This window comes from Leptosomus discolor, chromosome 1, assembly GCF_034619465.1.
Source record: "Leptosomus discolor isolate bLepDis1 chromosome 1, bLepDis1.hap2, whole genome shotgun sequence".
Classification (NCBI taxonomy): Eukaryota; Metazoa; Chordata; class Aves; order Leptosomiformes; family Leptosomidae; genus Leptosomus; species Leptosomus discolor.
In genome coordinates this window covers 101,035,507-101,061,492 of record NC_141391.1, presented here as the reverse complement: position 1 = coordinate 101,061,492, position 25,986 = coordinate 101,035,507, and the positions used below count along the sequence as shown (strand labels likewise).

The following is a 25,986-nucleotide window of genomic DNA, read 5'->3' as shown; positions in this document are numbered from 1 at the left end:
GGGAAATAAAGGAAACAAAGGGAACTGTAGCAATGAACAGCAACAGAGAAAATCAGACAATGTCACCCACCAGGTAATAAACTGTTATTGTACAATATAGCAGGCTATGAGTGATGCACAATACGGATGAAAACAGCGGGAAGAAATCTTGGAAGAGATCTGTTTCTCTTCAGTCTTTGTAGGCTTAAAGCACATATTGCATGCTTTGAAATAAAAGTTTCCTCAAAGTGATGGCATTCATAACACTTATTCTTTGATAGACAAAGTAATCTTCCTTGGCATAAGCTTTCTTCTCCATCCATCAAATAGCAATCATACTAAAGGAACATCCCTGCAGTCTTGAGGAATTCACTAGGCCTGACTTTAAATCCTCTCACCTTCAGTAAGTTTTGGTATCTTTTTCAAAGTTAGGACATGGAAAAGACTTTAGGCATTTAAAAAAAGATTTTACATTTAAAATTCTCTTTGAGTCCCTGTTACACTTTTTTAGGAGAGGATATTGATGAGTTTTCCCAAGAAATGCAAAAAGATTATTTACATCATATATTTCCCGTAGAGCAAATGTGGATTTTGTAAACCAGCGACAGAAAGATAAAGGCCAGAGATTATTTTCCATGTGATTTGCTCAACACAAAGCCTCTGTTTCCCTAGCAGAGCTCTCTTCAGGATGGCCTGCCCACGTGAGAGCCCTACGTGTTTGGGGGAGACCAAAGAAATCTCATTAAGGACTGTTTCTCTCCCTTTACCTGAGGCCGTGTTTGTTTTAGGTAAGTATTCTTTGGGAGTTAAGATAAAGGAGGGGCTGAAAGGCCCAGGCAAGCGCCCAGCCTGCCGCAGGCTTCAGACCATCGAAGGCCATGGAAGGTGCAGCTGCAGGTCTCCCGCTCCAGGCTGCCCCGGGCCCCATCTGTCATCGCTCCCGGGGCGCCTGGCGGCAGCCCCGACAGCAGCAGCAGCAGCAGCCGCCGCCCCGGCCCCGGCCGAGGGAGCACCGGGAGAGGTAAGGCAGGCACAGGGGTCCTTTTTCAGCAGCCTTCCTTTCAAAACTCCCACTGTAAGTATCGCTTGAATGCAACGATTTCAGCATTGAGTAGACAACAGAAAACAGTACCTGACTGCAGAAGTAAAGGGCAAAATATGTTTCTGAAAGCGTTTCAGTTGGAACCGCTGTTTTATTTGTTTCACCGATATTTTGTCCTTTTCAGTCAAATATTTCAGAACTTATAAATGGAAGTAAATGAAAATTAAGGCTATGGTAACTGATTTATTATTATTTTTAAGTTTATTTATCTTTTGTATCTGAAAGCACTTTTCCATTTCCCCAACTGTACGGATCTGTTACATGGCAGCAGAGATGGAAGGTACTGTTACAAAGGGCATCCATAATTGTAGTGTTCTCCCCCAACAAAAGGCAGACGTAGCACCCACCACTGCGTATGCTCTCTTGAGCTGATTAGATCAGATCGTCCATGTCAGTTTAATGCTGGAGCTGCTTACTCAACAGATAGCCAGCCACTCAATGACGACATGGCATCTGTATTTAAGCATACTGTCGGAGAGGGAGGGTTACTTTTTATGTTGTAGCAGTGCCGCATAAATAAGAAGATTTCAGTATTAGTTACATCATCATTTGGAGTTCAATGCAGTCACTTTGAGTTGTGAAACCTTAAAGAGAAATGACACCTTGGTTAAAAATGTGCAAGTGATTGTCTAGTTTGTTTAATCAGATCGTAGACAGAAGACAGACTAATATCGCCACAGAAATCAGATTTACCAAATCAAAATGTGTTGAGAAAAAAAAAAGTTATTTAAAAACATGCCAGCAGAATCTGATGAAAGGAGCTGTGCTGTATGAATATTCCCACAAAGAATTAACTGTGGGAGCGCTATTCTATCTTAATCTTTCAGCAGCCCTGCTTTATGGAGGCCCTGGATGCTCACAGCAAGAGATGGTGAGATGACAGAGAATCAACAAATGGTGAGACTAAATTCTGGGGAAAATAATCCTTATAGAAAACAGGTGCAGAAATTGAAACTATTTCAATACAGGAATGGAGGCTTGGTCATCTATTCGTTTGTTCTTTCAAGTGTTTCTTCAGTGTTAGAAAATATGGTTCAAATTACAGTGTCCTGTACATGGTAATGCTAAGAGTACCTCTAATTTTGTATCAGATACAGAATCATTATCAGTTCTTAAGCTGCAGAAAAGCACTACTTGCTTAAAACAGCCCTCGTTTTAACACCAGTCTTTATTTGCTTAATTATAAAAATAAGAATATCCTCAGTTTGAAATTTCCAGGCCTAGTCTATATGCAATATTTTGTACATAGGGGGAATTTGAGTGAAAATTACTTCAAGGTGAAATTTAAAACCCACACTTCCGGTTGCACAATTTTATTGATTGTTTTGGGGAGGGAGCTATAGGTAAACCAGCTAGGAAATCAGCAGAAAATTGCATTTTAAAGTAGCTCTTCCTGCCAAGTGCCGTTGGAAGGCACCACGATTATTAGTTTTACTTACTCGTGTAGGATTTGTTAGGCTTAAAGGACAAAAAGAGAGGTTGAAGCACATTCAACATAGGTCCTGACACTGCGAACTTTAAAAAATGTATTAAAATGGTGCTACTCCCATGCTTAATTTTAAGCACCTGCATAAGTTTTTGCTTCCATCCGATCCACAGTTACATCGTCAACTTTTTACCAACGGCTCAGCAGGTTAAGACAAGAACTCTCCCTTGTGCAAGTCTCTAAAGACTCACAATTTCCACTATATTCTAACACGTGCAACACCTTTTTACCTTGCACTTTTTGTCTGCTGAGGATGGAGGTTGTAGGTGTACAGATCTGAGAGAGCACCACACTCCTCCCGGCAGGCATCTTGGGAAAGCCTGCAGAAGAACATCTTTCCCAGCAGTGTGCCAAGCTTTGCCAGAGGCACCTGTACATTTGCTGAGGATGGGAGAAGTCTTGCTCTAATGAGAGTACACGCTTATAGTGATGATTTCAAGAAACTAAGGCTTCTGAAATCAGGAAGTTGTGATTTATTACTGAAGTTATGTTTTTGTAGACAATTTTATTCAACTAGCTCAAAAGTTTCAATTCATACTTGGGCTTTTGCGCACTTGTGTGAGAAAAACAAACCATAGATGAAGTTTTCCACATTTATGCTAGTGGCCTGGCACTGTTTCAAGCCAAGCATAACTGAAACAGTTGGTTTCAATTTTTTAATATTTCTCCTTCTCGCCAGAAGCTTCTCAGATCCTTCTCATCCATGTCTTACGGCTCATCTACACTGCTTCAGCATCCTAGATGCCTCTGTACCTTGGGCCCTAACGAGGGCTGAAGGAAGGCTGTAGGAGCCCTTTCATATGCTTCTTAACAGGGCCACAACAACAGAGGAAAGATGCTTGGATACTTTGTGTGGTGCATGGGTGGGAAGAGGTGCTCACTAGTGCAAACCTACCTCTCACAGCTGTGGAAAGCGAGAGGTATCTTCCTCAGCGAGGTTACTGTGTCTTCTAGCAGAAGGCCTTCAAAGATGGACTGAGCACGATGTTTTTGCTAGTTAGTTGCATGCTGGCAACTTTCATTTTCTGCAACGGATACATACAAATCCTGATGTTTTACAGATCAATAGACACTCCAAACACTGGAAAGTGAGGCAAATAAAAGTTTCATTATCCTCTGTGTAATTAAAAAGATGTTTAGGAATATACATATGAGAATCCAACCTGAGGAATCAAAAAATGCAGAGCAAAGCACTAAAAAAAATAAAAATACTGCTAAAAAAAATTAAACTAATAATTTTACCTCTATTGCCAAGAACATGTGTTACAATGTACCCTGTAGTTACCTATACATAATATACTTTTCCTTATATGAAAGGTAACACTTTTCCTAATACCTAAATTCAAATACATCATTATTTACGCCTGAAGAAAAACCATTAAAAGTAATTTGAAATTACTATTGCCGTATCTACAACAGAATACAAATTGACACTGAACATTTTCTGCTGTATACGAACTTAGATTTTGCAATTAATTGGCTTTTATCAGAATTGCTTTTCAGAAATGCTGTATTATAGTCTGACAAGAAAAAGCATATAATGTCTTTAATCAATATGTATTATTAAATATATAATTATTAAAAAATATGTATTCCAAAGAGAAGACAGAGAAAATACAGGTCAATAAAGATTAAAAAAGACTATTTTCATTTTTATGTAAATATGAAAGGAGAAAAATAACATATGGTATTTAACACCGCTATTATGGTCACATCCACAATGTTCAGCCAGATCAGGAGTCCATTTTACTTAGGCAGTGTGGAAACAAAGTAAATGAGTCTCCTGATTAAACACCAAAAACGCTCAACAAAACCCTAACAGCCTGAAGACAAATCATTTTGGCTACAAGACAAACAGGTGGGTGTGAGAGAAATAGACCAACATAAAAGTTACAGAGAGAATGCTATAGGACTTCTTGCTCAGTCTATAGCCCAAGGGCTTTTTGGGGCCCACCAAATTATCCATGCTGAAGCTTGCTTCCTCAGAAAGACAGATGAATCACTCTGACAGTGGAAAAAGTCATCTTTGTCTCTTTATAGCAGAGCGGACAGTTTGCAGATTCTGTTCACTAGAAGTCCTAGTATAGTGAAGCGAAATCTTCCTATTCTATGCAACACAAAGGTTATAGCAATAGGAGGAAAAAAGAAGTCGTCTTGTTTTAAGATGTGGAACATGCCTACAAGATGAAGTGATAGGGCTCAGCGAATTTGGGAGATGCTTTCAGGTTTACGTTCCAGGCTTATAATCCTAATAGGATTTAGTAACATTAACATTTCCAAATCATTGGTTTTTATTGGTTTTTATTGTGACCTTAATTTGAATAAATTTATTCTGTGCTAAACTTAATTTTGATGAGATTTAAAATGTATTTTTGCTACCTATTCTGTTGCATCAAAATGCTTGCTTTTTTATCACTGTTTGCGCAGAAATATGAGATGCCAGTTGTGTCTTGATTTTACTGTTTGGACTCTTAATGTGCTTGTGTGATCTCTGATTAGAATTAAGCTTGCAAACTTCAACATTCCAACTCCAAACTACTGGTTAGTGTAGTTAAAGAGGTATTTTGTAAAACCCTAACCTCCCAATCCTTTAAACTGATTAAAAATCCTTTTTTCTTCAATCTCGTGGTGTTATTAGTTCAACAGTTGCTATAGATATTTCGTAAGAACTTTCATAAGCAAAATGTACAGTTTCATGGCTTTATGGCTCATAAAATGTACAAGTTCAAATGCTTTGTTAAATATGCAACTACTGGCAGACTATGAGCACATATATTCTCTGAAATACACTTAGAGTAAAACAACATGCAGCATGGCAGACAAAGCAACATTACCACAGAATTTTACAGTTACCTGTAGAAGACAACAGTGAAATCTTAATTTTTAGCCTATTCTAAATAATAAACATGTCTCTTTACAGCCAGAACCTGACGGTCAACTAATAAATTTTAGATCAAAAGGAGCCCTGGGCTTTCAACATCCAGTGAGGTGAGTTAAATCCTATCAATTGATAGAGGAAAAATGACACCTTCCAAGCAAGACATAATCCTTCTTGGGAGAAGTATGTTTGTCTTTGGAGTCTCTTTTTAGTTTAACTACTCACCAGACTCCATAGATTTTTATCCCTCCCCAAGGAAAGACACGCAAGCTGAAAAGAATCTGAAACAATATGTTAATAACAAAAATAAGAAAAAAGGAATCTTGAAAGAAACAGTGTGCTTCTTCCCCGTCTAATTTATATTTACATTTATTAATATGATAATAAGCTCACAAAGCCCAAATAATTAACATGAACAGCTGCTCATGGAATGTGAATTGTTACAGATATGTGTCTTGAGGTATCTTAAATTTGCTCTTGAATAAAAGCTGAACTCCAGGTAAAGCTTTTCCTGTGCTTGGGGGATTTATAAGGGTTTTCACCAACATTTGGATTCTTTAAGGCTTAATGATGCAGAAACTCCTGATTTAGACTTTCATTTGGAGGCGGAAAATTAATGGACTATCCCTCCTCTTTACAAGCATTTCTTTTTATAAAAGTTGTGGAAGCTTATATTCTGTGTGACCTTTATCACTGCCAAATTTAGTTGAAAACTGGCCAAAGTGGAACCAAGAGGAAGAGATGTATATGCATATGCACCCAAAACCACATCTGTATACAGACTACGTAAGTTTTGATTTAGTGAGAAAGCTGGTAAAAACCTGAAATGTAAATTAAGACATTTATGGTTTCAATACAAAACAGTAATAATTTTGAAATAAATCTCTCTCGGTGTGCACCTTCTCCTCCACCTGGAGACGCAAAATCCACTAAGAGCAACCTCCGTGCAACAGACAACCCACCTCCATCTTAGCCTGGTGTCTTAATCTTAATTCCAGAATCCCCGAACATTCCTCACACTTCCCCCAGTTGCATTGGACACTTCCATTCTGAATGGTGCTAAAAACCAAACCATCTCAAGTACACATCATTGCCCTTGCAACACTTTATCAGGGTGGGACCTTAGATAAATTCAATACACAATTTACCCAAAGCAACTGAGGTAACTTAAAATCAACAGTACATTTTAGTTACCAGCTTTTATTTTAAAAGACAAGTAACCCTAGGATATTTCTCTCTCCAAAGAAAGATAAAAATAGGGTTTAATACTCAAGCTAGCTTAGCTGGGAAAGCATCGTGTACTTCTACATTTTCTCTTAAAATATGTTTTCTTATTAGGCTTTATTTGCCCAAATCCAAATCCCAAAAGTTTCTTAATAACATCGGAGAGAAGGTTCTGGCAAGTTTTCCAGTACAAGCTACAATTCACTTCTACAATGATGACGCTGACTCTGAGGAAGATGAAGAAGAAACCAATTCAGCCTGATAATGAACAGTGGTCAGCCCCGACAAACAAAAAATAAAAATTAAAAAATCAAGAGATAAAAAAAGACCTGCCAGAAACACACGGACAAACATCTGACTGAACAAAGAAATATACCAAAGCTCAAAAGAAAACTATTTATAACTATCTTACCAAGAAGAATGAGTCAGTGCAACTGGAAACTAAGAGGAAATCCTTTTGTTTTGAGAGACTTTTGAATAAAACCCTGAAGCTGAACAAAACATTATAAGGGTTAAATCAAGTTGGTTCAAGTAACATGGATTAAGAACTTTGACCACTGTACTTAGTTGCTATTTTTTACATTGCAGTCCTGATAAAATGAATATAGGATTGATCATGAGGCAAAATAATATAATGTACAGCCCCAAAATAATCCAAAGGCTTTGAAACACAATGTTTGAATTTAAACAAGAAATTATTTAAAATGGAAATACTATTGCTTATTAGCTTAATGGGGCCTGGTTATTCTGGTATAAATGCTGTATGCCAAATCGACCTAATCCATTTCTAGTATAAAAAGAAATGTCAAGACAAGTTCTCAGTGACAGTCCTGTCATTCTGTTATTATCAGATTTCCCCCCTGTAATCAGAAAAGTGCCTTTTTGTCGGTTAGAAAAGGTCAGCTTTGCTTAAAAACTATGATTTAATTTAATGATGCATTAAAACATGCATTATGTGCTACCTTCTTGTCTTCACCACAATATTCAAATCTTATTTCTATAGCTTAGTGTGCTTGAATCTGTGATTTCAATATAACTGACCTACTGTTGATTCCCAATTAGCAGGATCTGGATGTGTATCTCACCACCTTGACATTTCTTTTAGATCGATGTTCAGATGTTTAGATCAATAACTTAAGTTACTAATTTTTATAAGCATCTTTATGTTATGTACAATGTAGACACATTTATTCCAATGCTGTTATACCACTAGCAAAACCTGCTTTTTCAGTACAGTTTATTTCATTCAGAGAATTGGTATAATCTGTTCTGGTTAACCTTTTGTTTGCATAAATTGTGTGTGCTCAGAGAGTTTGCCAGTACTTGTCTTGCTACACCAGCATTTTTTAATTAACTCAAGGATTAGCTATTTGGCATCACTATGTTTCAGAATTATTATGCTTCAGGTGTCTTATCTCTAACCAAAACTGCCACAGTTTCCCCAGAGACAGGGCAAAGGCAGAATCCAAGATTCTTGACCTTTTCTACGCTACTGTTGGTGGTGTAGATAAGGTCAGACAGTTGCAAGAGCCACTTGAAGTGTGCGTCAGATCTTCCTCTTAGTACAATGTACTGTCAAACAACGTGATCGTGTTATAAATTCTAAGTCTAGCAAATTAGGAATCCAAATGAATGAACGTATTAGAACGGTGGATTTTTTAAAAATCTCCATTTACAAATGAAAAAGTAGATCTATGAATTAAATTTACACAAGGAGACAGCATTCTACAATATATGGAATTACAAGAACCAGTTGAAATTGTAAAACCTGGTGTGACACAAGAAAACTCAGCTTTTACATTTCACTCACTCATTCATCATCTCCACATCCTCATTCCTAACATACGGAACTAAAATACAGACGTTTTAAAGTCTTTCACTTCTCTCACAAGATATCCTAAAATTATTTATGCTCCAGCTTCATCATTATTCAGTCTGTGGCACAAACAAACAGAAAAGGGTCCAAGATCACTTAACAGGTCAGTGATGATGTATTCCCTACATCTCAACCTATTGTCCATTAAGCCTCAACTTCGTCCTTGCAAAGTCTCCATCAATGCTCAGCTGAGTTCACTCCCAGCATTTGGAGTTCTGCCCTCACCTTCCAGTCCTGAACAGGGCTTTTTCTCACCTTTTAAGACACCTCTGTGTGCAGCTGTGCTGCCATTTTAATCTGTGTGATGACATAAACAAGCCTGGTTACTGCTGAATTGCTCAGGCCTTCATTGAGGTTTACTGGAATCCAGAGGCATGTGTTGAGGGCACCACCTCTTTTACCTGTGAAAATGGTGGTTACCACACAATCCCCACACAGCACGGTGCTCCCCAACACACACACTGTCCTCAAGAGCCATTTGCCTTATACAGATATTGCCACCGTTTAAGGATCCGTCATGTAAAAGGAACACTCTGTAGGTTCTTCTTTGCCAATCCTCACCTTTCTATTGAGACCATGCTGCCAGGGTTTACAGCTCCTCTGCCTGCCCTGCAGACACCCAGCAGTGAGTGGGCTGTGGTTACTCTTTAGAAAAGCACCAGGTGAGACCCGTGTGTGCTTGCGGACACAGATGCCCAGCAAGAGCTGGTGTTAATATTGTTGCAGGACAGCAATAAGGAATATCCGCAGGACCACGTGACATAAATGGAGGCCTGCTTCAGTTGCAACTGAGACTGATCTTCCTGCATTAAGGAGATGTTTTGAGCCAGAGGGATTAGCGTCAACAGGCGGGACTATGTGTTGGCGCTGAGGACTGGTTATTAACTCCTGACAGGAACCTTCAAAAGCTCTATCTGAAAACACCGTAACTGCAGCTTGGATGACCAGCAGAAGTTATCATGTTCTCAGAAAGACAGAGCTTTTGAAGATCTGTGCCTGGAGTTAATACTCAACCTTCAGCATCAACACATCATCTTCCAGGCACTCACTCCACTTGTGTGGGGCTGTGTTAACCTGTCCTATACTCTCACTAGCTGGTGGTCAACCAGTCTGGAGAGGCAAGTGGCTCACTGAGATCTGTGAAAAAGGCTCCTGGACTTTCCAGCAGCAGCATGCTGGAAGACTGCCAGGTTCTAAGTAGATTTTTGGCTGCTGAAGTCTACTGAATATTTTGAGAAATCGAAAGCATTGGTTTCAGTTTGCTGTTTCTCAGGAGTGTAAAGAACTTTGGTCAGTAGAAGAAGCTTCAGATGGGGAAACTAGTAAAACAAACAACACGAGAACAGACACAGTGTAGACCGTAGGTACAGTGAACTGGCACAGTGTAGTGGCCATACATACTAACAGAACTACCACATCAATACTGGATGGGGCATCTTATTCCAAGTTTCCTGGTAACATGTCCAGGCAGAATCTGAACATTTTAAACTTGTCCAGAATTTCCAGACCTACAGCAAACCAAGTGGGACAGTAGCTTCATTAAAAATATTCCTAGGCAGAAAAGAGGAGCAGTTTTAGACAAATGCTGGAGGTTTGAAAATCCCAGATAAGTGGCCACTGAATAAATGCAGATTGACCTCACAGAATGTGAGCCATAAGTCTGCTGCATCCTAGAAAATGATATTCATACTTGACATGAAGGCAATAAAGGGGGGCGTATGATAAAGTATATAGATTACACAAACAATAAAACAGATCAGAACTTTTCAGCCTGGAAGACATGACTGAGTACATAAACGTAGTCTTTAACATCTTAGGTGGCTTGTAGATGGCAGAGAATGATTGAACAACAAATGAAAATAGTGAGCAGTGAGTTTAAAACAAAAGGAAGCACTTATCCCAACTTGTGATTAAGCTGTGATGTTGTTGAAGCTAACAGTTTACCTATTTACAAAAAGTAAATTAAAAATTTTCATAAGAAAAATACAAAGATACAACATCTGGTTCCAAAGTTTCGCATTGTTGCAGGCTGGGGAAGCATTCTGGGGAAACACTACTAGCTTCTTGCCCTAACCTTTGCTCTTGCTATTATAGCAGGCACTACTAGCCAGTGCCAGAGGCAGAACATTAGCTATATTTATCTTTGATCTCCCACAAAATAGCCATTTTAATATTCATTGAAGGGCTACATCCTGGATGCATCAGATGTAGATTTAATGACATTAAGCAAGTGCTGTTACAAATCGCCATCTCTGAAACAGAAAAAAGAATCTTAAGTGTGTTCTTTAAGACAGTAGAACAGGCACTGTTATTAGAAAAATACAATTGGATAATGGATGACAGTCCTATCAAAGGCTGTTAGAAATATCAAAACAAATCATCTTGCACATCTGCCGAGGTCTGACAACATTGTATCAGCCTAAACCGGTTCAATCTCTCAGTCTCTGCCACACATTCCATTTGGTTTCCCCTGTACTGTCAAATTCCATTTTCAAATTAAGGTAATATTACTGTACTAATTATCTGATTGGTAATATTTAAACACAGTCATTAGAGGAAGCCAAAACTGTATTATACTTTTTCTGCCAAACCAGCATCTTTTTTTGTTGAATAACTGTCTTTTCATGTTACAATGCCAACATACCCTTATCTGCACACTTGAATAAAATATGGATTGCGAACCCTTACCGGTTTGTTAATAATGAAGAGGCTAAAAGTAAACTAATATAGCATCTCTGTTACTCAACTGCAGTTAACTTTCTGTTTTCAGTTCTGGTTTGTTACTTCATCTGCGATTTGACCTTGCTAAGTTTTCAGTGACCTTAGAACCATCCATCATTTACAGGAAAAAGATAACAAAGCATCCCCAAATAATGAGTTTATCATGAGCTTACTACTTCAAAGACAACGCTAGAAACACAGCATTTTACAGATTAAATTGTTGGCTCAGGATCTCTGTTCCACAGAAATTCCCTTAGTAGTTCAACAGCTGTAACATTTCCAGCAAATGCTACCTTTCGATTTTCATTGTCTAAAATTATGGGAGTTAAAAGCCAAGTTAATGTTCCACTGGTATGTGAATGCTGGAGAGGTATCCAGACAATGTCTACAATTTTATATTACTATTGTATGTATGCACATGAAAAACAAAATTAAAGTATGTTCATAAAACCATCTCGAATTCTACTTCCAAGCTCTTAAGACAAGCTCTTGAAGGATACGTATGTCCAAGGGAAGCATACCCTCACATGACCTTAAAGTTTGCTGAGTGTTCTTTCTAAATATGATGCAGTAATAATTTGGATTAACAGAGAAAGAACTATCACAGAGACAATTTTTTTTCCTAAGCTACATTTATACTGACAGAATGACAACAGTAGCAGGACTAAATTGCCACACACAACTGAGAAAAGGTGATCTTCACAATAGCAGTTTTATGAGCTCTAGAGACAAAATCCATTTAATTCACTGAAAAATCTACCATTTAATTACACTCCATATAATCATGATTTCCAGACTGGGTTAATCTATCAGCCGCTTTTAGCAAAAGGCTGAGAATTAAGTTGATACACAAACTGCACAGCATACCAATGAAATTTACCTTGGCAATCTCCCTGTAAGGAAACTGGCAGGACAAGACTAAATGCTTCCAAAACTTCCTCCTGAGAATGCAGTTCAATTCATGAATAGAAGGAGATATAAAAACCCCCATTGATCTCAGTCGTTCTGGAGCTGGCCGGAAATCTAACAGCACAGCAGCAAACAAGACTTTGCATTAAACATTTTAGCCACTCAGACTCAAGTGCCCATGGAAAAGGTGCATTATGGAACAAAATATATTCACACAAAAGAATTTATTAACTACTTTGTTTGTAGGTCAGAAATACTTTATCATTTACACCCACAAATGAAACTGAAGTCCATAGAAACTGCCCGGTAAAGAAATTAAGTATTCGGAAAGTCTTTTTCAAAAGAGCTTTAGTGGTGAGTTTCTCATTGTACCTGTAGGTGGGAGCTTTGGCATGAATGTGAATTAAGTATTAGAGAAACACTGTATTAGGGCAAAGATCTTGTAGCTTCTTATCACTCTTCTAAAACCGAATTGCTACAGATATAGCCAAGATACTGATTTGTTACACTCTCCTGGGACAGAAAGATGGAGCAGGGGAGAAGAGGGGAGAAGAGTCAAACACTGTTTAGACGATCTCACCATTACCTCCATTCTCACATTTAAGTTTTGATGGAAACCTCACTGTTTCTACAGTTACAATCTCTTCTCTCCATTAAGGTATCTTTTCAGACTAACTTTTCCCGATTTGACTTACAGCATCTTAAGGCCCACTAAAAAGAATGACAAAACCTGCTGGTATTACTTTACCATCATCTTTCCTTTCATACACTTTACTTGCCATTGGTGGTAGGGTTGCATTTTTAATGTTTCTAGATCACCTGGCACAGAGGTGTACCGATGAACAACCGGAGTACCACTAAGAGATCTACACTATGGAACTAAAACATACACACAGCATTTCCCCTGCTCCCACTCTCAGAAAAGCTTCAGGCACACTACCTACACTGCGGGCAGTATGAGCCCTCCTAATTCAGGCCAATTTTTAACTTCACAGAAACGCTGTCTGCAGCAACAGTATAAACACTTAATATTAAAGCTTTCTGATTTATATGAGAGTGTCTTTGATTGTGCTTGCTGATATAGTGACAACTTTTGCCATAAAAAAATCCAGGCTAATACAATCCGTTACTCACCTTTTAGCCTATTCTCCCCCCCCCCCCCCCCGCCCCGCCCCACCCCACCCCAACCATAATCAATGGCTATTTTAAAGATCATGAAATCAAGCTGACAGCATTCCATAGCATGCTCAAAGTATTTTTGAGATGGCCTGTACACTTCAGAATACTTTACCAAAAGTAGACCTGCACGTCCCAAAGAGAAAGACAACTCCATTTTACTACTGCTGAAACAAGTTTCTTCACTCAGCATTGCTTCCTGCAAGGGCATCACTTTCATGCCTACAAACCGAAATAACATTGGTGATGCTGTTTCTTTTTTTCTTTTTTCCTTTTCTTATTCCAGTCATCCTACCTTTAGCACCAGTAAAAACGAACACACACAAAATTGGGCTAAGTTTTTACTCATCTGTGCGTGCATATTTTACTCCACATGCTTTATGCTTTGAATGTCACAGCAGAGCATTTACCTCTTTACGATAGCTTCCTGTTGATCTCAATTAACGTAGCAAAATACTTCTGTTAACACTTACAATAAAAATTAAATTATGTGGATACACAAAGAATTTAGCTCTTCTGCCACTTCATATGCATACACTCTGTATTTGCACTGAAGCCTCCAAGCTTATGGCATTCCACGCAGTGCAATGCAAAAGACCACAATCCAAGACAGCCTCCCTTTTTTAAATCAGTTGCCCAACTCTATAGTCCAAAGTTTCTCTTTCAGTTTCTCTTCAGCATCATAAACACAGCGTCTGTGTTGTTACTACCCCTACCCTTTATGGCTAAAATAGAAAGAAGAGAGACGTACTCTACCACCTTGACACAAATCCTGCAACCACAGCTCTATTATTTCCTTTGGCATAAAACCTTTTTGTTTGAAACAGAGCACCGTTATTTTTTGACACGTTTACACACAGATTCATTCAAATACCATTTGGGGGGAACCTGTCTTAGAAGATTACATTTACAGCAAGACAGCTAAAAAACCATTGGTCTCTGGTATGATAAAAACTGCAGAAGAATCCTAGAAACTGCATTAAAAAGCAAGGCTGAAGTTTCATTGTTCAGTTACTTCAGCAGGGACAACGCAGCTGGTCTCACTCTACTGGTTGTGCTGTAACAATACGCCATCAATAAGTCAGAAGGGTGAAAATGGGGGCAAATTCAGGTTTTTGCCTTTATTTATTTAGTTTTTCCTCGGTGTCTGAGAACAGATACCTGATATCCAGTCTTTGAACAGGTATGTTTTGTAAAGAAAGGCACTACTAACCACACAGTTCAATCATTTCAGGGTTTTTTCCTGAGTAATATCAAAGGCAAAATCTATATAAATCCCACTAAGTAACTACAGCTGTAAGTGTGCTGTGTATTTACAAAAGGCAGAATCTCTCTTCTCTTTGCTGGCAGAGTTGCCTATTTTTTCCCTAATTGCAGTTATAGGCAAAACTGTGAAATGATGGATCCCAAACACCTGCAGCTCCCCACAATGTATTTATTGGCCCACATACATAGTGTTACCTGGTTTTATTTTGATCACAGAGGCAATTTCTAAGTGTCAAACATTACTCCTAAGTTGAAGAAAAGGTCACTACGCAGTCTTTGAAGCCCCGCTACACAGTAGTGACAGAAAAGCAAAGATTGAGTTTCATGCCTGCAAGTTTTACTTAAACAAATGGCCCCACTTTGCCTACTCACTTAGGTGCCTCTGTTAGTTTTCCCATAATTGTGAGGTCTGCAGTTAAATGAAATGGCAGATTCATCACTGATACAATCTTTGTCCAAGGTTTACAGTCCTTTAATTTGTGTGCTTTCAGGGCTTGTGGGCATTTTCCAGTAGCTTTTCTTTATCCCAAAGGGATTTGGGTATCCTTAACGGGACTAAATTAATCCTTTCATCAAATGATAACAGAAATGTGTCATTCACTTGTCAATTTAGAATTAAAAATGAAATTGCTTTCTCAGAAAGCAAAAGGAACATAGAACACAGGTAAAAATTACACAGAAAAAAGATTACAGTCAGTACTTCAGTGTCTACAATGTGATTAGAGAATTGACAAAAGAGTAAATACATCTTCACATCTGTTGATGGTAAAATCTTGAATTCACCCTATGTATGGGTGTTTGAGCACGTAAATTAAAATTAATAGAAGGGCAAAATCGTGTCAGGAGGGGGAAATAATAGCAATTAGAGCCAACTAAAAGAACTTCACAAAGTCTACAACTATCAAACAAAACCATTGTACTAATTTACAGTCATTAGGCTTAGGTACAAATAGGCACCCTTACAAAATGTCCCCAAAGCACAGTATATGTAAAATCTACTATTTTAGAGTGAAATGTTGAAAAGCATTTTTTCCTTCATGTAGAAGGTATTATTCTCCTACCCATGATACCCAGCATGTTTTTTATTTCAAACACAGGTGGAAAAAATAGCACACTATGAAAGACTAGAGGACCAAGAAACTACACATTTCATATTCGTAACAGATTGATTGTTACCAGGTCTTAAGACTTCACACAACAACTGACAGTTGTTTTGACCAATTTCTAAAGAACTGGCATAAGATTCTTCATGCAAATTTTCAAAAATGTCTTATTTTTTAAAGAAATAGTGACACTTTTAACTAAATTCTCTGCTGGTCAGAAGTTCATGTACAGACCTAACAAATCATAACGAGGCTCTATTCACTGGTCTTTATAGCCAAACTAAATAACGCTGACTGCTGAAGGTAGCTGGGTTTGTGACCCTTGGAAGAAAGGAAATAAAAACTGTGTCTCTGCTCAGCAATGCATACATGAAAGAAAATTCACTGTTGAAGAAACATCTGAACCATGGCCATAACAAGGTAACATGTGCTTTGTGCTATAACCTAGACTGTAATAAGATGGATCTGTTGGTTCCTGTATTTCCAGGAATTTCCTTTAACCTAATTTTCAGTATTCTTAAGAATGGTTAAAACCCCCATGTCATTTCAAGACTTGTTTCAGAAAATCTTCACAACCCACCTTCCTTATTTCTGGTAATCCTGGTATTTCAATGAGGTCACCACTGTGTAAAGACTTGTGTAAAGAAAAATGGACAGCTATTCACCTTTACCCAGGGCAAATATCATAGAACCACAGAAAAACGGCTAACTTTAACATGTAAAAATTAGCTATATTTTATTAATATTTACAAATGAAAACTGTCTATTTACAATGTAAACACCTCAAATTCAATTCAAATCTTCAAGCATTTGACTAGTGGAACGTTTTTTCTCCCTGAATTCAAAGGGAAATAGAATTAAGCTACGTCCAAAAGCTATTTCTTTCACTCTCCGCGGGAAATTACAAGCAGAAATCTACGAGTAATAGAACACCTGAACTCATAAGAATGGTTAAATAAATTACTGTGGCATAATTCTCAGACCCATGCAGGTTATTAAGGTGGATGCATAATAAAACCAAACTGTCTCAATAGAATGTATAAACATAAATTGAGTTAGAAATTCAGGAAAAAAAAAAAAAGCTTTATTCTACAAGCAGAAAGAGGTTTTCTTTAGCTTGGAGAGGTTTTGATTTTCCTTATGTAACACTTCCACTAATCCTTTATTCAAACAGATCATAACAATGACTATCTGCTATTGCAGACTCCTTTTTCAGGAAGGAAAAACATTCTGTTTACTTCACTGATGGGAATATCCCTCAAGGCTGGAATTGCTTCTTCTTGAAATCTCTTCTGCTGCTGCTTTTTTGCATAGTTATCTATAGGAGGCAACGAGAACATTTCACATATTAAAGATCTTTTTCTTTCAAGAAATGTTATATAATGCAACACTATATAAATTTAGCTACTATAAGTGATGCTGAAAACCCCATCTTGCTGGGGTATGATGAGATGGTCATTTGAAACACTTTACACCAACATCTATTAGCACAGCCCCTGAAGAAATCAACCCTACCCTCCTGCTGAAATCACTGTCTGGGACTTTGCTTGCTCTAAGACGCTGTATGACACTAAACCGTAACTACCCCCAGAGAAAAAGAACAAACAAACAAAAAAACCTGCCCAGTGAATAGCTCAGTCTGTAGTTTGAACACTTTGTGCTAGGATTTCCACTGAGAGATGCTGTCCATCCTCCCCTTATCTTGGCTGCTTGTTCCCATCACCACACAGCACCCATTCCTGTAACCGCATAAACACTTTTACAGGTGCATTTTGAACATAATTATGGCACTGCTCCCTCTGAAAAAGAAAATTTTCAAATACAGCTGTTTTTCAAACAGAGTAGATCCATCATCCCACCTGCCATACAGCCACACAAACTCTCGGGCTGACACCAAATGAGAGGGTGACATGAGAGTGTGAACGAGCAGCCAGGAACACAGGGATCACTAAATGGCAGTTCTCAACAGAAGCACTCGAGTAATACAGCCTTGACTGTTCTTTTTTTTCCTTAGCAGTTCAGTGTAAGGTAACACTATGTACATGGTTTGTTAAAATAATGCAAATTCTTAGCAATTGTCTTCGCAATCGGTAACTTTCTGGCCAAATTTTACCACCTGCATTTTTTCTAACAAAAATGGCCACCTGCAAGTAGTGGTGGAATTCCTCACGTGGAGGAAGATGCAGCTGTCTGGAGCATATTGTGAATGCCTAGAACACGTCTCCCTGGAAGGTGTAAAGGCTACACAAAAGTTGAGAGAAAAACTGAAGAACAGCTTTTTTAGGCAGGGAATCACTAACACATCTGATGAAGCCTCACTACCGCAACATCCTCTGCACCACCTTGACTCCTGCACGCCTTCCCACTTCTGCCACTGCCAGGCAGGTACTCCCGCCCTTCTTCCCATGACATTCTTCACCGGTTTGTAATGCAGGGTGTGCATCTCTATATGCCTAACGCCCGTTCCACTAATGTGGCCTGGTTTACTACCAAAGTACGTTCTACTAGTTGGAAACCACTGCCATAAGATGGCAAAGACTCAGGCTCACAGACTCACAGCATGGCACAGGTTGGAAGGGACCTCAAAAGATCGTCTAGTCCAACCCCCCTGCCAGAGCAGGATCACCTAGAGCAGGTCACACGGGACAGTGTCCAGGTGGGTTTTAAATGTCTCTAGGGATGGAGACGCCACAGCCTCCCTGGGCAGCCTGTTCCAGGGCTCTGTCACCCTCAAAGTAAAGAAGTTCCTCCTCATGTTTAGATGGAACAGCCTATGTTCATGTTTGTGCCCATTACCTCTTGTCCTGTCACAGGGCACCACTGAAAAAAGACTGTTCCCATCCTTCTGAAACCCACCCTTTAAGTATTTATAAGCATTGATAAGATCCCCCCTCAGTCTTTTCTTCTCCAGGCTAAAAAAGCCCCAAGTCCCTCAGCCTCTCTTCGCAAGAGAGATGTTCTAGTCTCGTGACTATCTCTTCACTCTAGTACTTCAGTAATTCCAAGAAGTCCTTTTCTAGATCAAAATATTTAAAGGCTTAAAATTTGATTTATATTATATACGGCTATATATACAGACTTACAGAAATTACCAGTTAAGTATCAAAACCTTAAAAAAAACCCAATAAAATTACCTGTAATGGTATTTGTGGAGTTAAGTGGAGCTGTACTCATCATGTTAATACCAAAAAGTAATATATAGCCAATTCCTATAGCCACTAGTAGGTACGCTGGCAGAGCAACTGCCCAGTACCTGAGGAAAAAGATGTTAAAATTCACAAATTATATTAACAAACACCAATGATATAACAGTTTTAATGCAGTGGTTGTTATCATATCTAGCACAAACTTAGCCAAGAGGGAAAGAAACAACATCTCTGAATATGGACCCTGGTCTCTCGCAAGATTACTCACTGCAGAATCACTGTAGCTAGTTTGGTGTAAACCATCAAATGGATTCCTCACAGAAGGTTTTTAGTTTTTTAATTACAGTTTAAATTTAGCTGTATTTTCACTATCACACTTTCTGAAAGCAAAAATGTCAAACTTCTAAAACATTTGAATACTATTTCTTTCATCACACAATGAAAAATTTTCATCATAGCTACTTATCTACCTAAAAAAATGCTTCCCAATGATTACAGTCCTTTATCATCAGGAAAAACTGGATAAAATACAAGGCCACTATTTTTAAAAAAGTTTTGTTATTTGAAAATAATTAAGGGTGTCCCTTACTTACACATATTCAGGCTAAAGAGTTTAATTGGTCGAACTTACTTTTGAGGCCAGTATGTTAGTCCCAACGAGAACAGCCAAGTCTCAGGAACATATGCCCAGATAAGATACAACACTGCACAAAAGAATTAAAAAGTCATAATAGTACGACTGATACTGTTTTAGACTTCCTTCCTAAGTCTTACAGCATGTACTGACACATGCTGAGACAATACTTTGCTTTTACACTATTTAAGCCAAAGTTGGTCTACCAAAACATTGTAGAATATGCCTCTCAGACAAAAACCCTGCCCAACATAAGGGCAATGATTTGTAGCTGGTTATATGACATCACTTTTATCTTTGCTTTGGCATTTCATTTTTGATTTCCTATGTAGACAGACAAGAATTTCTTGCAAGCTGAACTGCAGAATATAAAAACCCTCAGTAGAATGATGACAAATGCAGAAAATAATGAAGCAGAAAATGACTACACAGTGGGTTGTTTGGTTGAAAGAACAGTTGGTAGAATTGCAGTGCTTGGATGGAGCTGTTCAGAAAAAGTTGCTGGAAACACTTTCTGATTCTTGGCAAGTTAATCATTTCCATGTCAACCACAACAGTACAGAGAAATTTTGCTCCCTAACAGCAAATCCAGAGAAAAGTTTAACAAAATTTGATGGGAACAGGTTAGTACCCAAACAGTGACATGAGTGATAGAAATGCTGACAGCTCCTGTGAGAGGAACAGAAACCAACTTACTGTTATTTCTACTTACTTCCTAAGGAAGATTTACAGTAGGATCTTGGTTTATTATCTGACTACAGTATACTCACAGCACCTTTTATTGTGTGGAGTAAGTGTTCTCACCCTCTCAAGCCTTGGTCCTGTGTGGGGACGCAAGGTATCCCCAATGAAATCCTAAAGCACCCGTCACATCAGCAATGAAATGCTGGTACAACACTGATCCTTTTACCATTGCCATTGACCAGATTAACTTTTTTTTTTTTTTTTTTTTTTCAGTGTTTGGGCGGGGAAGCTTGCACTACTACTATCAACAATGGTTACCCAATAGCAACAATATATGAAATTTGAGTAAAAAAGTTACTTAAATGAGAACACAGAGAATTTTTTTAATACTTTGACTCCGTAACACTACTAAAGACCCCATAATAAGGTTAAAGGCAGACAAACCGTGAGGGAACCACACAGAGCAATGGCAGATCTTTGTAATAACTGACAGGTTTGGCAAGCGATGCTCAGTCCTTCATCGCACCCCTTTAGGACAGGCGGTGTAACACAATTTTGATCCTTTTCAGACGGTCTTATGGGAATTACACCTGTCTCGTGAGCAAGGCCTCAATTTTCGGTGAAGCACTCGGTCCCCAACATACTTACTGAAGCCAAACCACGATCCTAAAAAAAGAGCAAATCCGTATATTGCCCTTTCTGGCAACGGGGCTGGAGAGTTTTCAACCATAGCGGTCTCTTCCCTTTGACCCCGGGGGGCGGGGGAACACGGACGGGACGGGGCCGGTGCCGGCGGGCGTGGGAAGCGCGACTCCACAAGCTGCCAGGTTTGCGCCCGAGCCCGCCCCTCACCGCACACACGGGAACCGCGATGCTACCGACCCCGACACCACCACCACTACCCCCCTACCCTCAGGCCCCCCGAAGCCGCTCTGCCTCCCGCCTTGCGAGGTCGCGGCCTGGCTGGGGGAGGAAACCACACCCACGTCACCCTCCGCAACGGCGGCAGGTCCCCACACCCCCTCCCGGTACCGCGCACCCGCCTCCCCGCCGGGCCGCACGTCACACATGCGCAGCCACAGAACGTCGCCCCCCCCCCCCCTCCCCGGCGCATGCGGAGAGCGTGTGAGTTCGCGGCACAGGGGAAGTGCAGGCTGCTCGCTGCGCGTTGGCTCGTTCCCTTGACGTCAGAGGGTAGCAAGCAAATAGCGGGGGGGGGGGGGGGGGGGAGGGCTGGCTGCGGGGGGGGGGGGGGGGGGGGGGAGGGCTGGCAGCGGGGGGGGGGGGGGGGGGGGGGAGGGCTGGCTGCGGGGGTGGGAGCTGCCTCGGCCCTGCGGAGCCGGAGGGGAACGCGGCGGAGGTGGCGGCCGGTGAGCGAGGGAGAGAGAGAAGGAGCGAGCGAGGGAGCGACGGGCGCCCCCCGCCCCTCGCCTTGCCGAGCTCTTGACCCCGCTCCGCCGGTGGGGCTGGCTCCGGGAGGGTGACGCCCGTGTCTCCGGTGCCCGCGGGAGGGTGACGTTCAGCCCGGCCCGGTCCTCCTGGGGCGGGAACCGGTGCTGTCGGCCACGGGAGCCGCGGCGGAGCCCCTCCAGGTCCCTGGAGCTCTTTGCCGTGGGGAGGACCGGGCACGGGCAGGGCTGTCGCGGTGGGAAACGCCGGGTTACGACACGTCGGTAGCGAAACTCGGGGCTTCCGGGGTGTAACGGCGGCGGGGAGCCCAGCCGGCCCCCGCCTCGCCGCTGGTGGAGCTGTCAGGGCGGGACGGGCGCTGCCGGGCGAGCCGCCGAGCGGGAGGGGGACGCGCGGCCTGGGCGGGGGCTGCGCCGCCGGTGCTGTCAGGCGGGGCTGCCCGGCGGAGCGGGTGACTCCGCTGTCCCGCGGTGTGGCAATGGTTCCTGAGATTCCGCCCCCTGACCCGGCGGGTAGAAGCTGCCCTTCCCTCTCCTGCCGGTCAGGTGTGGGGCAGTGTGCTGGAGTACCGTCAGGCGCCAGGGGCTCGGGAGACTGTTGGAGTTAGTCGATTTAACTAGCTTTTAACTGATGCTTCGGGCTACTTTTTTTCAGCATTAACCGAAGCGATGTAAAAGCAAGAACGCGATTTCCATGAAACTCTTGCAAAGCGTAATTTAATGTTGTTAGCATCTTAAGTCCTGCAAAGCAGGTATTATTTGATTCTTTCCTTCCCCGTGTGTATTTCTCATAATCCTGTTCTTTCAGGGTCATGGGTGAACCTATATCTGAGTCCGAGTTTGCAGCCTTGGCTTTTTATGCTGGTGATAAATCTTGCTGTGAATTGGTAAGTAGGTCTGAAACTAGATGAAAAACTTGCAAGGTGTTCCAGTGGGGTTTATACCCAGATCTGATCTACAGAGTAATTGCTAGTGTTGATTGATTCCGACTGATGCGAAGATATCTTATACTGCTGTATGTTACTCACTTGCAAGAATACTAAATTGGGGTAGGGCATAGAAAATGTGCATCCTCCATCAGGCAAGTTTTACTGAATGCATATACACCTATGTAAAACGAGACAGTGATGCATAGGTCCTGCTAACATAACTCGACCGACCTCTTGGCTGTGTATCCAGGCCGTGCTCGGGATGCTGTACCTCAGAGTACAGTTCCTTTAATTGCGAAGCAATGGCAACTTAGTTCATGGAAGTTCAACTTTGCAAGTTAACTGCAGAGTGTTCACCTGTTCTTTGTTCTTGTCATCTCTTACATTTTTTTTTCCTAGTTTTTTGTGTCCAGTAAGGCCTCTGCTTATTTAGTTGTTGCTTTTATTGAATAAACTGTAGCACTCTTCTTTTTTCGTGTTTTCAAGAATGCTTTCCTTGACTCTTGCTTTCAGCTTCTTGCTATGCTTAAGGAGTCTTAGAAAACACTGTGGTAGTTAATCTTTCTGCTGCTTGGAGAGTTCAGTTACCAGTTATTTATCGTAAGTGTTGCTGCTGCCAAATAAAAACTAGCGGTCTTAGGACTCTTCTTCCTATGCAGAAATAAAAATTACAGGTAAACAGAATTTCTTACTTGTGAAGGTGTATCTTTACAGGGGACCGTTGCCAGTAGAGTAGTGAGACTCGTTGGAAACTTTGTATCAATAAAGATATTTTTTGTGTGCTATGGACAAAATAAAGTAATTTAACAGTTGTGTTAGCGTAAGATACTAGACATTTCTTTCCGTAAGGTGATGTGCATGCTGTGCTGTGGAAAGCAAGCCCTTGGTTCTGTGCAAGTGCTAACTCCTGGTTTTCAAGTTTGCTTTAGTGGGAGTACCACCTTGGGCTTGACACATAGAGGGTGTGTGTGCTTTGTTTTGTTTTTAAATGTAGCAGAATCCATGCTGTGGAGTGAAGGTGACGTTCAGTCATCTTTCGAGATTAACTAATTTTGAAATAATAGTTAATTTTTTTTCTCTTTGTTACTGGGTGTCCTGGTCTGTTAAATAGGTTGATGTTACATAACTTATTTTTGAGAGTAAGCCTTGATTTACATGTGATACTGTAATAGTTCATTCATAAACGCTGCTTTGGGTAAATCGTGTTTTGCTTGTCATCACGTCAGGTCAAGTTAGTAAGTCATCATTGCACAGCATGCTAGTATTCCTGAAAGTCTGCCGCTGAATGAATAAAAAGTCTGTTAAAGAAACTTTATGAAAGCTGTGCTTGTTTATGCTTTTCTCCAGTCGCGTTCAGAAATGGCTTTGCATTTCTTTGAAATGATAATGTGCGATACATAGGCATGATACGTCGTGTTTATTGACACATAAATAGTGTTTGTGAAAATAATAGACTTTGTAGGGATCTGTAAAACAGAACGAAGTCGTCTGTTCTTCAGCTTGAGAGGGTCATATGGTGTACTATGTTTTAAACCCATTAAAGTATTGATACAGTGTGCTGCCATGAAGTAGTAAATTAACCACTCCACTTATTTTGAGATATACATATTTAAGTATACATGCGCTGTCAAAGCTAATTACTATCTTTTGAAAACCTGTGTTGTCTTAAACGTGTTTCATTAGGTATTCTTGAACATTATATTGCTGCCTAGTACCTGATTTTTGAATTACTAATTTTTGGAATGCTATTCTAGTGTGATTTAATATGTTGTTTAAACTATTAGAAGTTTTCCCATCTGTTCATAACTACTGATCTATGGACATATAGTGGATATGCAGGTAAACTTTTTTTTTTCATGAGACAGCAACTGAACCATTATGTTAGATAACTCTAGTAAACATACTTTTTTTCCGCACTTGTCTTTGTTTGCATTTTGGCTGTGCTTAATGTGAATTATGAAGATTGGCTCCAAAGGGGTTTGTTGTTTGGTAGTGCGAAATATTGCAGACTTTAAGCTTCCTTGTTTTCCTCAGAAAACCATTGGCAGAACTGCAGAAATGAGTGGGAGAATGGGGAATATCAATAGTATTTTATTCTTGGGGAAATGGGATGGGGGGAAAAAGCAGGGGGAATTCACCCAGCTCAGGTTGATGTTAGAGGATAATGAGATGCTGATGACTGTTGAATGAGCATTATTAACATTTTATAAAAAGCTTCTCTTCAGAATGAGTAGGTACATAGAAATAATTTTTCTGTCTGGGTCCATGGTGTATGTGTGAGTATTTTAATTAGTTACTAAATAATTATGGTTTATAATGGTTAAATAAATAATTTTAGTTAATTATGAATTAGTTTTGTTAATGTGTCTGCATTAGTATTTTTGGATCAGGAGAACGCTTATTGGAGCAAATATCCCAGTAATCCCTGTCTTTCATGTTTTGGCTTATGCTGTGAAGAAGTCTCGGAGTGTGCTAGTGGGATTCACTGGGCATGAAACAGATCTAGAAGGTGCTTTTAGGAGTATAGGTAATATGCATCAACCACAAATGGATGCTCTGTCTATGGGACTAAATTTGAACCAGTGCACACTAAAACCCCTTAAATAGCGCGCAGTGTGAAAGCAGGCTGCTCAGTACTGAATGCTTTGCTTTATAGATTTGTCTCCTATCTGATCATGCTGCTTGCTTATGAAGGTACAACCATAGACCATCTTTTATACCAGTCTAAATATACTCAATATTTATCCTTTCTTGAGAAAAGGAATTGGTGACAGAACGTAAAAATCACTTTCATCCTTCCTTCCCCTGACGTAAATGGTTTATGTTGGTTTAAGATTTAGAAACAATTAAGCAATTATTGCTTATAGTTAGTGTAGCACATTTGCAAGATGTGCAATGTTAAAAAATATGTTTCTCTTTAGGGTCATGGAGTGTTCGTGCAGCAATCGCCGCAGAAGCCTAAAACAGGTATGTAAACTAAACCAGTATTATGTAACTTTCTAATGCACTTTTTGTGGTTTGGATCTTTTGATTGCTATTTCACTTTTCCTTATTTTGTCTGAATAAGTAGAAAATTGTCATTTCTGAGCAGAAGCATTGGTATGTTCTTTCACACTGGAAGAATTCTCGTATTTTTGTCCTAATATAATGTGCAGAAGACTGCTATACCTTTGTGAGAACAGTGTAAATAGTCAACAATATGTATATGTATGTAGTCAATTAATGTTGTGAGGCTGGAGATTTAAGGCTTGTGTTCATTACCTGTGTTTTAACTGTAGCTGTGTTTTAGCTGTATAGGCCTAAAGACATCTTCAAGTTGATCTTTGTAGGTAAAGGTTTGCAGTTATAATATTTAAAAAAAAAAGTTAGTAGTTGCAGAAAAGCAGGTGGCTCAAGAGTATGTCAAGTTCTTCAAAACTGTATTCACTGTACAAATGATAACCTGTAATATGTAGGAAATTCAG

General features: G+C 40.0%; 3 protein-coding genes across 3 annotated transcripts in view; 2 read left to right on the top strand and 1 right to left on the bottom strand.

Moving 5' to 3' along the window:
* The first annotated feature begins 1,957 nt into the window (after positions 1–1,957).
* RIPPLY3 (ripply transcriptional repressor 3) lies at positions 1,958–6,931 on the top strand. Its single transcript, XM_009949431.2, has 3 exons — positions 1,958–1,978; positions 5,488–5,555; positions 6,784–6,931. The coding sequence occupies exons 1-3, from the start codon at positions 1,958–1,960 to the stop codon at positions 6,929–6,931; spliced, it is 237 nt and encodes a 78-aa protein (XP_009947733.2).
* Positions 6,932–16,797: 9,866 nt separating this feature from the next.
* Positions 16,798–20,914, bottom strand: PIGP (phosphatidylinositol glycan anchor biosynthesis class P). Its single transcript, XM_086482134.1, has 4 exons — positions 20,833–20,914; positions 19,498–19,570; positions 18,855–18,973; positions 16,798–17,038 (listed from the first exon to the last, which is right to left on the bottom strand). The coding sequence occupies exons 1-4, from the start codon at positions 20,912–20,914 to the stop codon at positions 16,908–16,910; spliced, it is 405 nt and encodes a 134-aa protein (XP_086338260.1). The 3' UTR covers positions 16,798–16,907.
* A 1,491-nt stretch (positions 20,915–22,405) lies between these two features.
* TTC3 (tetratricopeptide repeat domain 3) overlaps positions 22,406–25,986 on the top strand; it is a 66,036-nt gene continuing 62,455 nt past the window's right edge. Inside the window, exons 1-2 of the mRNA XM_086477693.1 lie at positions 22,406–22,480; positions 25,444–25,489. Coding sequence (XP_086333819.1) covers positions 22,406–22,480; positions 25,444–25,489 — 121 coding nt within the window. The remainder of the gene's footprint in view (positions 22,481–25,443; positions 25,490–25,986) is intronic.

Excerpts from the sequence above, each read along its gene's own strand:
- RIPPLY3 (XM_009949431.2), top strand. The coding sequence starts at position 1,958 with ATGACAGAGAATCAACAAATG. Across the intron at positions 1,979-5,487 it reads TGACAGAGAATCAACAAATG|CCAGAACCTGACGGTCAACT; the intron begins GTGAGACTAAAT and ends GTCTCTTTACAG. Across the intron at positions 5,556-6,783 it reads GGCTTTCAACATCCAGTGAG|GCTTTATTTGCCCAAATCCA; the intron begins GTGAGTTAAATC and ends TTTTCTTATTAG.
- PIGP (XM_086482134.1), bottom strand. The coding sequence starts at position 20,914 with ATGGTTGAAAACTCTCCAGCCCCGTTGCCAGAAAGGGCAATATACGGA. Across the intron at positions 18,974-19,497 it reads CTAACATACTGGCCTCAAAA|GTACTGGGCAGTTGCTCTGC; the intron begins GTAAGTTCGACC and ends CTTTTTCCTCAG. Across the intron at positions 17,039-18,854 it reads CTCCACAAATACCATTACAG|ATAACTATGCAAAAAAGCAG; the intron begins GTAATTTTATTG and ends TGCCTCCTATAG.